Source organism: Choloepus didactylus, chromosome 15, assembly GCF_015220235.1.
Source record: "Choloepus didactylus isolate mChoDid1 chromosome 15, mChoDid1.pri, whole genome shotgun sequence".
NCBI classification, from domain to species: Eukaryota; Metazoa; Chordata; class Mammalia; order Pilosa; family Megalonychidae; genus Choloepus; species Choloepus didactylus.
The window spans coordinates 65,523,617-65,536,260 of NC_051321.1; the positions used below are offsets into that span (position 1 = coordinate 65,523,617).

Consider the following 12,644-nt stretch of genomic DNA (forward strand, 5'->3'; position numbering starts at 1 on the left):
TAGTATGATTATAATAATATTCTTTTATCAATTTTAACACAGGTAACACACTAATGCAGTGTTAATAATAAAAACAACTGATGTGTGAAGGGATATATGGGAATTCTGTATTTTCTGCAAGATTTTTCTGTAAACCTACAACTTCTTTAATAAAAAAAAATTGAAAATAAAGAACGAGGCTAGGAGATTCCCATATATTTGGGGACTGCAGATATCATAGTATTAAATTTTTATTCAAAAATGTTCAGAATTCTTAATTATTTTAAAAAGAAACTGAATATTTAATACATTAAAACACTAACATTTATAAATATATACAAAGCACCAAGTAAAAACAAATCTATAAAATATCAATGTTTAGTAACAATATATTTCAACAATGGAAGCACTACATAAAAAGGAATAAAAGTTAATTAATCATAAACAATCAAAAGTGAAATATTATTCTCTATTAAAACAAATATGACCTGTGGCAACCTGTAGCCTGAGCAAAACAGGCCTGCAGATTTTGGTGCACAGCAGTCTGCATGACTTAGGCAGCTAAATGTTTAACCTATCGTCTTTCTAAGCCAGTAAAGGGAAAAAGGGTAAATTGACCTTAAAATGTAACTTTATGCAAGCAGGCAGGAAGTGAGAGGCTCTTAGTCTCACAAAAAGAGCAAAATGTAATTGTTCAAGTGCTATTCTAGTCCTTCCTGCACCACTCCCCAGGTCAAAGTAACCTGTTCCTGCATCTATGCTCCCCCCACCCAGGAGGGCCTTTGTCTTAAACCCTTATAAAAGGCTATCTGCCCTTTTTGCATTGCTCGGTCGTCTTCCCTGTGAACACAATGCCTGCCTGGCCTGAGAGAGCCTTCATGATCTCTCCATAACTTCTCACCCTGTAAGTAAGTCCTGAATAAAAGTTCATGTATCAGGAAAATGCTCATTGTCTTCTTTGGCCTTTGGAATGACATGGCCCTCTTGGGCTGTGACAATTGGCGAGCCAGCCAGGAGAATTAAATAGCTGCCAGCCGGAGACTAAGGAAGTCCTGGGCACTGATAACATGAACTTGGGGAGGGGAAAGGAGAAGGCCACAGGCGGGATACCGGGGAGGCCTGTGACATCTATGTGGGGAGGGCTGCCCACCCTCCAAGTGGAATGTATGTCTACGTGGGGAGGGGTGACTACCCTCCTAGATGAGTGAAATCTGCTGAGGGAGTATGGAAATGTTTATAACTCTCTGGCTAGACAAATAGCCATCCTGTATCAGGCCACAGGACCACTGGAGATTCAGAAAGAAAAAAAGGGCTGCCAGATTGCGGCTGCGGTGGGCTGGCCATTGTTAGAGGCTGTATGCTTCACTACTGAGGAAGCTTTAGCAGCAAAGGGGGCCATAAGCCACCTCAGAGGTAAATTAAAGCTAGAAAAAGATATGAGGCTAGCACAAGCAGAAATAAACGATACTCTGGATATATGTTTAGAAATATTGGCATACCCGCACACTACAGTAAGAGGGCATAAGCTGCCCATAGGGCAAGTTAGGCGTATCCTGGCTTCCCCTAACTGGAACCTTAAAGTGTGGGACCCTGTTGATTCCTCATCAAAAGATGATGAGCCCCTGTCTGACTGGGAAATTGATACTAAGGAAAGTAGACATACTCAACCTCTGTACCAACAAAGGGTTAAAGCAGAGGAAGTTCAGCACCCTGATCCCCCATGGAGAGAAGAGGGTGAGGCAGTAGCAGCAGCTTCTAATCCAAAGGAGTTTTCCTCCAGCTGAATTAAGAGGTATTAGTAACCAATATTGACAAAAGCCTAAGGAGCCATTAGCAAACTGGTTGCTCCTATTTCATTTTGTGTTAAACCTTGCTGTGCCGGTTTGAGTGTATTGTGTCCCCCAAATGCCATTATCTTTGTGGTTTTGTGTGGGGCAGGCGTTTTGGTGATGGTTGGATTTGCTTGGAATGTGCCCCACCCAGCTGTGGGCAATGATTCTGATGAGATGTTCTCATGGAGGCGTGGCCCCGCCCATTCGGGGTGGGCCTTGATCGGTGGAGCTACATAAATGAGCTGACTCAAAGAGGAAAGAGAGTGCAGCTGGGAGTGATGTTTTGAAGAGAAGCAAGCTTGCTAGAAAGGAACGTCCTGGGAGAAAGCCGTTTTGAGGCCGGAGCTTTGGAGCAGATGACCACTGGCCGTCCTCCGGTGAAGGTACCCGATTGCTGAGGTGTTACCGTGGATGCTTTGTGGCCTTAAGACTGTAACTGTGTAGCGAAATAAATCCCCGTTTTATAAAAGCCAATCCATCTCTGGTGTTTTGCATTCTGCAGCATTAGCAAACTAGGACACTTGCTAATATGTTATTTAGAATATTTTTAGATTTTTTCCAGTCAACCTGTGTTAGGCTTCACGTGGGGAAAACAACAACGGACATTTGCTGTGCATCCACAAAGATACCTTCAAATGTGGAAACCTCCAGAAGAGCCTGACTACTCTATCAAGTTCTTGGGTTTTTTCTGGTTGGCTAAAACTAAGGCTATTCCTTCAGATGTTGTTGTTAAAATGCAAAGTTATCCCACGTTGCTTACTTCCGAACAGTTGATGGCTTTTCTTGGTTTGTTAAGTTATTGAGAAGTGTTTATACTCTATTTAGTATGAATTTTAAAACCTTTGTATACCCTAATTGGAAAAGGAAAAATGTGGGACTGGGATTTTCTACAGCAGGCTGTGTTTAAAAAAGACTAAGTGAACTATTATGCAAACACAGACTTTAAGGGGGATGGACCACAGTATACCCTATGATTTGGATGTGGCCAGTGCCAATATTGGCTTTGGGTGGGGTTTGTGGCAAAGGCAGTAGGCTAAATGTGTACCTGTTGGGTTCTGGTCCCAACTATAGAAGGGCACAGAGCTCAGATATAGCCCTTTAAAAGAGCAATTGTGCACAGTTTGTAATCCTCTGTCGCAAGTGTTGAAGGTCTAACTCAGGTGCCCAGTGACCTTACAGAAGACCATACCCCAACAGGTATGCAGATAGGGGACACTATAAATGAGCCCCATTTGGGGACTGCTCAGGTGAGCACACTGACAGAATGGAAAGTCTACCTCCTACAATGTGGCATTTTTAAACAATGGCTCTTTGAGTACAAAGATGCGTGAAATTTTAGGACTGGCCTCCTATGTGAAAGAGCAGGATGCCCTGTTTCCTGTTGATCCTCCTGAGGTGGCTCCTCCCATGCCCACCACTGAAGGACAAGGAAATACACCTGACTCTGCATGGATTGGCACATGGGCAAACTGCTACCTGGGCAGCTATGACTGTCCAGCCCAGTACTGACACCATCTGGTGGGAAGACATCTGGACTGACTGCCGCAAATATAAGGTAACCATTTTTCATGTCTCTGCCCACAATACCAATTCATTGCCAAGTAACATAGAAGCGAATGCCCTAGTGAAATTCCACAGCCTAACATCAACGACGCATGAAGTAGCTGAATGGCTGTGCCGGAAGACTGGGCACCAAGGATACCAGATTCCTGTCACCTGGTGCCAAGTAAACTATATTGGCCCCTTTCCTCTGTCCAAAGGGACAAAATATGCCTTCACCACCATCGATACGACTAAACACTTAAAGGATGATAGAAACAATGGACTCAAGGATTGTATCAGCATTAACTCCAGATAAAGGGGCTGGCTGCCTTCAAGCCACAATGGGGCAATGATAATAACTCTCTCTTGCCTGTGCCACAAACACTAGAAATTGGGGGAAATAAGGTCAATTGGCTCTGGTTCTGGCCCATGCAGCCATGCTGGTTGAGAATCCTAAGCCCATGGGTATTAGAATTACATAGAAAACTAACTGTAGTTCTGACACTGAGGGGCTCCCTACAGGGGGAGGAAACATGGTATTTAAAACCCCCTCACCTGGAACCCTTCTATCTACTATGAAGACTCAGTTTATATATATATATTTTTAAACCACTCAACTGTCCAATTTAATGCTTACATGTGTTGTTAATTCTGGTTAAAAAAAGAAGGTGTTACTATTTCAATAATGCACTGACTAAAATGTCTTCAGTATTTAGTTTTCTAACAAGTGTAATGTTATTAGTAATAATATGTTGTGAAATGCTTAAGAACAATTTCCAGAATTATTTTGATGACTTGAATGTAGAGGGTATGAGGGATGTCTTTTTTCTATTGAAGGAAAAAGAAGTCATTTTGTCCTAAATTACTGGTTATATCAGATTTAAAAAAGAGGATACGGAACAAAACCTGAACGAATATAGAAAGTCGCAGAAAATTGGTGGAAAGGGAAATTTATTTCTGTGATGAAGGTTAAGAAAATGGTAAAAACCAGATATAGAATAAAGCAGAATGCCTGGTAGTGTTATCCTTTAGCTATTTTAGCCCAGGCAGTATTTGTGCTAAATGGTAAAACTCATTAACCTGGCCATAGCACCACTTGGTAATAGGTTTATTATCTCTCTGTACCACTATATTATTACTATATTGTTTATTGTATTGTTGTTGTGAATTATGGATGTAAAGTCTGTCCTATGATCAATGCAAACTGCTGTGCAGGGGTGGATTGTGGCAACCTGTGGCCTGAGCAAAACAGGCCTGCAGATTTTGGTGCACAGCAGTCTGCATGACCTAGGCAGCTAAATGTTTAACCTATCATCTTTCTAAGCCAGTAAAGGGAAAAAGGGTAAATTGACCTTAAAATGTAACTTTATGCAAGCAGGCAGGAAGTGAGAGGCTCTTAGTCTCACAAAAAGAGCAAAATGTAATTGTTCAAGTGCTATTCTAGTCCTTCCTGCACCACCTCCCAGGTCAAAGTAACCTGTTCCTGCATCTATGCTCCCCCCACCCAGGAGGGGCTATGTCTTAAACCCTTATACAAGGCTATCTGCCCTTTTTGCATTGCTCGGTCATCTTCCCTGTGAACACGATGCCTGCCTGGCCTGAGAGAGCTGTCATGATCTCTCCATGACTTCTCACCCTGTAAGCAAGCCCTGAATAAAAGTTCATGTATCAGAAAATGCTCGTTGTCTTCTTTGGCCTTTGGACTGGCATGGCCCTCTTGGGCTGCGACAATGACCTGACTAATGAATGTATTTTTGTGCAAAAGTTCCCAGCCACTGAAAAAGTATTTTCTGACTACACTAGTGGAAATGAAGTATCTCCAACTTTAAATAATCCTATGACACACCTGATAACTTGAAGATCTTTTTGAACACATTTTATTTTTCCTAGAGATTGTAGTTTTATCATTAGTAAATGGCAGTTTGGGTTTTACAGAGTTTTGTATTTCTAGCACATCTTTATTTTTTGTTGCTGTTTTATCACGTACAGATAGAGATTCCTATACACACTTAAATGTAGTAATTTAAATATTATCATGTTCATATTCTACTTTTTTGGAAAATCTATGCAGTATTTGTTGCACTGTTCAATATGGTATCCAGTAAGAACATGTGGTTATTTAAATCAATCTTAAACTTAAGTAAAATTAAATAAAATTAAAAACTCAGTTCCTTGGTTGCACTAAGCACATTTCAATTGATTAGTAGCCACACATGGCTAGTTGCTATGTATTGGATAGGGCAGATATAAAACATTTCCATCATTTCAGAAAGTTTTATTGGATAGACTGCACTAGAGTAAGAATTATTCTTGAGGTTGATGCTCTGCAATGCCACAATTGGTTACTTATAGCAAGTCCTACCTAGATTTGTAGACTATATATCAATTTATTTTTTCCTAAAAATTTAATGATTTATATCTAATAATGATATAAATTTCAAATTTATAAAAATAACAAATTAATAGTTTCACACATATCCTCAAGAAAAACTAGTATTTCAATGCCAAAAAAAACAAAGGAAGATCTTAATCTGTGTTGCAATCACTAGTGGGATTGTGACCTGATTTAAGTCTGGAGGAATCATATAAGGAATAAAGAGAGTAACTGTTACAACAAAGGTAACCTCAGGGTCTATCAGTAATTTGGATTTTATCTTTAGGTCAACAGCCCAAAAAATAAACTGGAGCCAAGTACTCTTCTGCCTCAGGGTCTATGTACTCGCTATTCTCTGGGTCTGGAAATTTTGCATGGCTCATTTCTTACTTCCTTTAGCTGTGGGCTCAGAGGTCAAAGGGAAGCCCCCTCCACCAATTTCCTTTACTCTGCTTTCTTTTTCTCCGTAACACTTCAAACCACCTACCATATTATGCATTTATTAGTCTATTATTTTATTCCAAGCCTTAGACTATAAGCTCACCTGGCTAGGGACATTGTTTTAGTCACAGTGATATAGTCAGTGCTTAAAACAGTGTTTCATAAAATAGATATTCAACTTCCATGAAAGATGAAATTATTTGTATAGGAGACAGTAGAAGTAAAGGCTTAAACACTTTTGGATCCAAATTTGTAGCCCACCACTACCAAGTGAGTATATAATTGAAATACAAATTTTAAAGCGAACTCAGCACTACATATATCCTTCATTTTACATTCTCATTTGTCTCTACTTTTGGTATATACTCTCTTTTTATATTTTATGCATCCTTTTGAATTGCCTTAAATCCTTTTTGATACATGGCAGAGTAGAGAAATACGTATACTCTAAGACATAGGCTTTTTTATTCAAAGAGTTGATGAAGTAGATTTAATCTCTTTGTGTCTTTTTATTGTACATTATCAGGTATACTGGTGGAAGAATTTTTCCAATATATTATTTTTGTGTATAGCAAATAGAGAAGGTATTTTATGACATTCCATCTTTTATAATAGTCTGCAACAACAGACCTCTGCCTTGGCCAACATATTGGACTTTGAAAACCAAATGGAGTACATCAGTGAAACTCCAAAAGTCTGTCCCACCTCAAAAGCAGCAAAAATAAACTGACAAAGACTGTCAAAATCAACTTTAACAGAACTCTGGAAACTAAACTAAAAATTTACAGCAACCAGGCAAACAATCAGAGACAAACAAACAAAACAGTAGAATCTTCTTAAGAGAGCTTTGGAATATATTAACTTACCCTGGCCCTGTCCCAGGCTCCCCAACTCAGCAGTGTCTTTGAAGACAACAGTTTGCATTCCTGGTATAGATTCCTAGAAATGTAAGGAAATGAATGGATCTTACTCTCAAAGAATGGTGATTGTTTTCACCTGCCTGGTGACTCCCTGAAGGACTGGCTCAAATGGTTGCCATTATTTCACCTAGCTCACAACTTTCTCAGGACTGTGAGGCTACCTGGGGGCATTTGTCAACAAAATTAAAATTAAAAGAATGTACTTCGGATGAATCTTGAAAACATGCTAAGTGAAAGAAGCCAAACACAAAGGTCACAGGTTGTATGATTCCATATGAAGAGACATGTAATTAGTGGTTGCCAGGGCCTGGGGTGGGGGTGCGGGGTCATAGGGAAATGGCGTTTCTTTTTGGGGTGATGAACATGTTCTGGAATTAGTGATGGTTGCACAACTTTGTAAATGTACTAAAAGCCCACTGAATTGCATGCTTTAAAATAAAATTGTGAATTGGGGATTCACCTCAAATTTTTTAAAAAAAGTAAAATGTCACAGAATAAAATCATTCTTCCAAGTAATTGAACTATGGAAAAACAAAACAAAAATGGCCGCGGCTCTCATGGAACACGTGACCCGTGGTTTCTCTCCTTTCCACCATCATGGAAGCCTTTCTCTCAAAGCATGCGTTTAAACATGCTGGGTTCATTACATGCGAAGCCTAGGCAAACTCTTTTTAGGCGCGCTCTCGTCCTAGTCGCGTAGTGAATGGGGGAGCGTACTGAAAGTGAATGGGGAGCGCGCCCGTAGAACGTAAACCCGTAAGCGCCGTTCCCGTCGTAAAGGGAGACGAGGGGAGAAGCGTGGAGGAGGAGGAGAGAGAAGTTGGCGCATGCGCTGAGGGCTGACGGGTTTGAAATGGCTTCGGTGCTCTTCGGGACCCGACTCAGGTGAAGGTTTAGTCCCCGCGGTTGGAGCGGCGGGCGGACAAGCCGGGGTTCTTAGCACCCTGTCGGATACGTGGAAGGGTCGAGGGCCATCGTTTTGGAGTCACGGCTGCCGCAAGCCAGCGACGGTGGGGCTCCCACGGGATTGGGGCGGGAGGGACGCGGCCCCTTTTGTACCGGTCGGAGCAGGCCCCGCGCGGCCTGCCCTTCCCCCCACCGCCTCGCTCTTTTCCCGCGGTCCCTCTGTTGACCTAGCGCCCTCAGCCTCGGTCCGCCGGGCCGCGAGGCCCTGAAGTTGCCGTACCTCGCCCCTGAGTCTGTAGCCACCCGGTCTTAGGGCGGGCTCTCAGCAGCGCGGGGTTGTTGAGGATGGCGGCTTTTTCTATTCAGCTCGGGGGTTAAGTGGGCCAGGGCTCTTGGTATCCCCTTCTTGGCGGTTTCGCCTCGACGCGTGGGGCGGAAAATTCCGCTTTCCGTGGCCTGTGGCCGGCGAGGAGCCCGAGCCAGAGGAAGATGGATGACTGCGTTAGGGTTTGGACGAGTTGCGGGCGGGGGAGGAGGGCGTGAGCCGAGATCTTCGCCTTTTCTGACCGGATTTTCGGGGGAGGGGTATTAATAATATTTGTTTAAAGGGAGTCCGTTATCTCAACTGCTTTTCTCCCTCAAGAGAGAGGAGGGAAAAGGAACCCTCGGTGCTGTCTTTCCTTCCTTACTGGAGGCAGTGAGATGTCCATTATTTAAATGATATTCTTAAATACTTTTATTCGTATTGGGAGTCTTGTGGAGACTGTTGACGTTAGTGGTTCACCATGTTTCTGTCCTTAATCCTCATACCACTGCCAAAACAAACACGCAGGCTATATTTCCTTCGATCATAAAGTTAGGAACTTATTATTGTTAAGAATCGGGGAGATAGAGCAGATGGTCTTCTGTTTAAATGTGACAATTCGTAGTCGCAAATCGAAGTGTCTTTAAGTCTACGGCTAATCTCATCTTTTAAAATTACGTATTTTGGTTGAACTTGATGTAAAATGCTGTTGCGCTTCAGCTGTTCAATCAGCTCCTTTTCTATTTCTAGTTATTTCTATTTAATTTTACGAGGATGTCCTTGATAAACATTTCTTTAAAACATGCTTTTATGGTATTTGCAATTTGGTTGAGCTTTAAAATGTGGATCCTTTCTTAATAGATCGCTACTATAGAAGAAAAACCAGCGAAGGTTTTTTTCCCCTTGCATCATGGCTCAGTTTGGAGGACAGAAGAATCCGCCATGGGCTACTCAGTTTACAGCCACTGCGGTCTCACAGCCAGGTCAGGCTACTGAACACATGTACTGTAGATGTGGGGGGACATGTTTTAACTATGAAAATTAGTCTATGCATAATATTGTAAAATGATTTTTAAATTATGTACCTTTTAAGTGTATCTGTAAAACTTAAAAATACACAGATAAATCTGTTTTACACTGTGGCCAATTTTTATAGTTTTTAAATAGCTTAAATCGATGAATTTTAATTGTTAGAGGTTGGCAGACATGCATTCATTAAAATTTACATTATTTGACATAATAAGTTGTCAGTATTTACTGGTCAGTGTTTAAAAGTAAATGAATTTAAAAGCCATTGTTTACTAAAATTATACCTGACTGGTTTTCAGTTGTGTGAATTTAAAGTAGAAAAATCAGTTCTAAAGAAGTGAAGGAGAAAAGGAGAAAGATAAATAGATATGAAAGGAACAAAATGAACATTTAAATTTTCAAAATAAAATTAACCAAAAATGTCATTGTCCAAGGTAGACTTGTTTGTTTTAGGAAATTTTTTCCGATTGGTTTTAGGAAGAATTCTGTACCACTTTTTTTTTTTTTTTACTTATTGATTGACTTTTAAAATCTTTAACTCTTATTGCAGCATTACATTTTTTTGATTAAATATAATTAATAAACCTGTAGTGTCTAGGAATTTCAAATGAGTTTCTCAAGGATCCTACAGAAATGAGATTTTGAGTTTCCTTGAGTATCCATAAAAGGTGTACCTTGTTTTGTTATTTTGGTTATATTTTTTTTTATGGTATATTTGATACTACTACTTTGCTGTGTCTTACTTACTTAAAATATCTATTATGTAATTTGAGGTCAGTTGCCAAGAGACTGTCTTCTAACTTGGCTGTTCTAAAATTTGATTGAAATGATTAGTTATTTAGGTGACCTTTCTCATTCCTATTAAGGAAATGAGTACTTTTATTTTATTTTAAATTACTCTTTATTTGGGGGAATAAATGGTCAACAGTCACCTCTCCAGAAAAATGAAAATAATGTGAAATAATATAGGTTATATTTAATTCAGATCCAAATATTTCTTTTATGTTAAATAATGGGAAAACTATCACAGACTTAGTTTTTTTTTTTTTTTTTTTTTTTTTTTTTTTTTTTTTTTTTTTTCCCTTTGTGGGTAGGTTTTATTATTTTTTTATTTTTTTATTATTTTTTTTTAATCATCATTTTATTGAGATATATTCACATACCACGCAGTCATACAAAACAAATTGTACTTTCGATTGTTTACAGTACCATTACATAGTTGTACATTCATCACCTAAATCAATCCCTGACACCTTCATTAGCACACACACACAAATAACAAGAATAATAATTAGAGTGAAAAAGAGCAATTGAAGTAAAAAAGAACACTGGGTACCTTTGTCTGTTTGTTTCCTTCCCCTACTTTTCTACACATCCATCCATAAACTAGACAAAGTGGAGTTTGGTCCTTATGGCATTCCCAATCCCATTGTCACCCCTCATAAGCTACATTTTTATACAACTGTCTTCGAGATTCATGGGTTCTGGGTTGTAGTTTAATAGTTTCAGGTATCCACCACCAGCTACCCCAATTCTTTAGAACCTAAAAAAGGTTGTCTAAAGTGTGCGTAAGAGTGCCCACCAGAGTGATCTCTCGGCTCGTTTTGGAATCTCTCTGCCACTGAAGCTTATTTCATTTCCTTTCACATCCCCCTTTTGGTCAAGAAGATGTTCTCCATCCCACGATGCCGGGTCTACATTCCTCCCCGGGAGTCATATTCCACGTTGCCAGGGAGATTCACTTCCCTGGGTGCACAGACTTAGTTTTGATGAAACAGAAATTATTAGCAACTGCCGTGGGTCCAGAAGCAAGTGCTGTGTACTGGCACTTTGAAAAGTCAGCATGTTTTATCTGACTATTTCTGCATATAATTTATTTTAGATTCATAGTGTCTGCATTGTACCAATAAAACAGCTGTTACGGTGAAATCCTTTTGTCCATAGTTTTTGAAGTTTTCATTGTTATTATTTGGATGTACATTATACTCCTTTGTTCTTATTTTAAAACTGAAAAACTGTGACATCACAGGTTTATAAAACTTGTCAAAGGCAGAGTAAGTAGTTAATATGGGTTTTTTCTTTCCATATTTGGCAGTAGAGATTCCAGACATAAGTAATGGGGTTTGTGAAAGCAGAGCTTGTGTTTGTGCTGTATGAGATTATTTATGGGCTTTCTTGGACCTATCATTAATCAGAGTTTTTCAGAGTCTAAAATTTTGCTGATGGATCATGACTTCAGAAGGTAGGAAGGTGTTTTGTGAGTATTAGACTTAGCTTTCCTATAAAAATCCTGGAGTAGGTTCTAAATGGAACTCTCCGGTGGCATTGTTTTGACGAAAATATTTAATTTCTGAGTGCTACGTTTTTGGCTAAACACTTTATATTTTCTTGCCTTCTTTTTAATTAGTCATTGCCTCAGCTTACTAGACTTGATTCTCATCCAAGCAAATTTCTTTTAAAGTTCAATTTTTTCAATCCTGGCCAAATAAAGTATGTCTTACTTATAACTTCAGATTCAGTAGAGAATGTTTTTACCTAAATATAACTCCTTATGCTTTTTCCTGGCAGTTTCAAATATAATTCAAGAAAATAAAATTCAAGGAAGGACTTAATCAGGGAATAGTGTAGGTGCCAGTTTTACTGTCTTATTTTTTTTTAAATCCAGTCATTGGAATTTGCCAAATACATTAGTATCAGAGGCCACTGTCAGATCAGTGATCATGCAACAGAAAAAAGTTAATTGAATAATTCAACTTAAATGGAATATTTTGATCTTTGTGCCTACATTTCTGACTCAGTTTCTCCTGAGAGTAATATTAAAAATTACCAGTCTTTTTTTCCTTTATGTATATAACTTAGCATGGTTTTGTTCAGTTTAATGGCTTTGCTATTTGATTTGCTAACAAGGCTATTTTGCATGTGTACTAATTTTATGAAGAAATCTCAGCTTAGAGTGATTTGAAAATTTTGATGTGTTCACCCAGATAACACATTTAAAATAGCATTAGAAAATTCTGTGAAAGCATGCACTTCTAGCAATTTATTGCCTGATCTGTTGTAAAATTAGAGCTCTGTATTTGAGTTGTTTCTGATTAATTTTAATACTGAGCTTATTCAAGTAAGGCAAGTCAGTAATTCCTAGGTGTTATTAATTTTCTTTTTCTTTAATCCTTATATTCAATCAGATATAAAACCTTGATCTTTTTTTCACCTTTGAAAATGTCTTGATTAACCCCTTCTACATTTTTACATTTAGACAGTGTATACTCACATTTTAGATAACTGCATCAGCAACAGCTTTCTCTTGCTTACAGCTC

At 39.1% G+C, this 12,644-nt stretch overlaps 1 protein-coding gene and 1 long non-coding RNA gene across 9 annotated transcripts in view; one reads left to right on the plus strand and one right to left on the minus strand.

The window, feature by feature from the left end:
- Nucleotides 1-8,511, minus strand: part of LOC119510853 — a 156,282-nt gene extending 147,771 nt beyond the window's left edge. For all 3 annotated transcript variants that reach the window (XR_005212048.1, XR_005212047.1, XR_005212049.1), the window contains exons 1-2: nt 8,275-8,511; nt 7,035-7,107 (exon numbers count right to left, since the gene is read on the minus strand). This is a non-coding gene — a long non-coding RNA (uncharacterized LOC119510853). The remainder of the gene's footprint in view (nt 1-7,034; nt 7,108-8,274) is intronic.
- Nucleotides 7,833-12,644, plus strand: part of CCAR1 (cell division cycle and apoptosis regulator 1) — a 45,038-nt gene continuing 40,226 nt past the window's right edge. Inside the window, exons 1-2 of one of the 6 annotated variants that reach the window (XM_037805260.1) lie at nt 7,833-7,973; nt 9,160-9,281. In XM_037805260.1, the coding sequence (XP_037661188.1) occupies nt 9,209-9,281 (73 nt within the window). In that variant the 5' untranslated portion in view covers nt 7,833-7,973; nt 9,160-9,208. Of the gene's footprint in view, nt 8,099-9,159; nt 9,282-12,644 lie in introns of those variants that run through there. The other 5 variants (XM_037805263.1, XM_037805259.1, XM_037805261.1 and 2 more) reach the window with 5 other exon arrangements.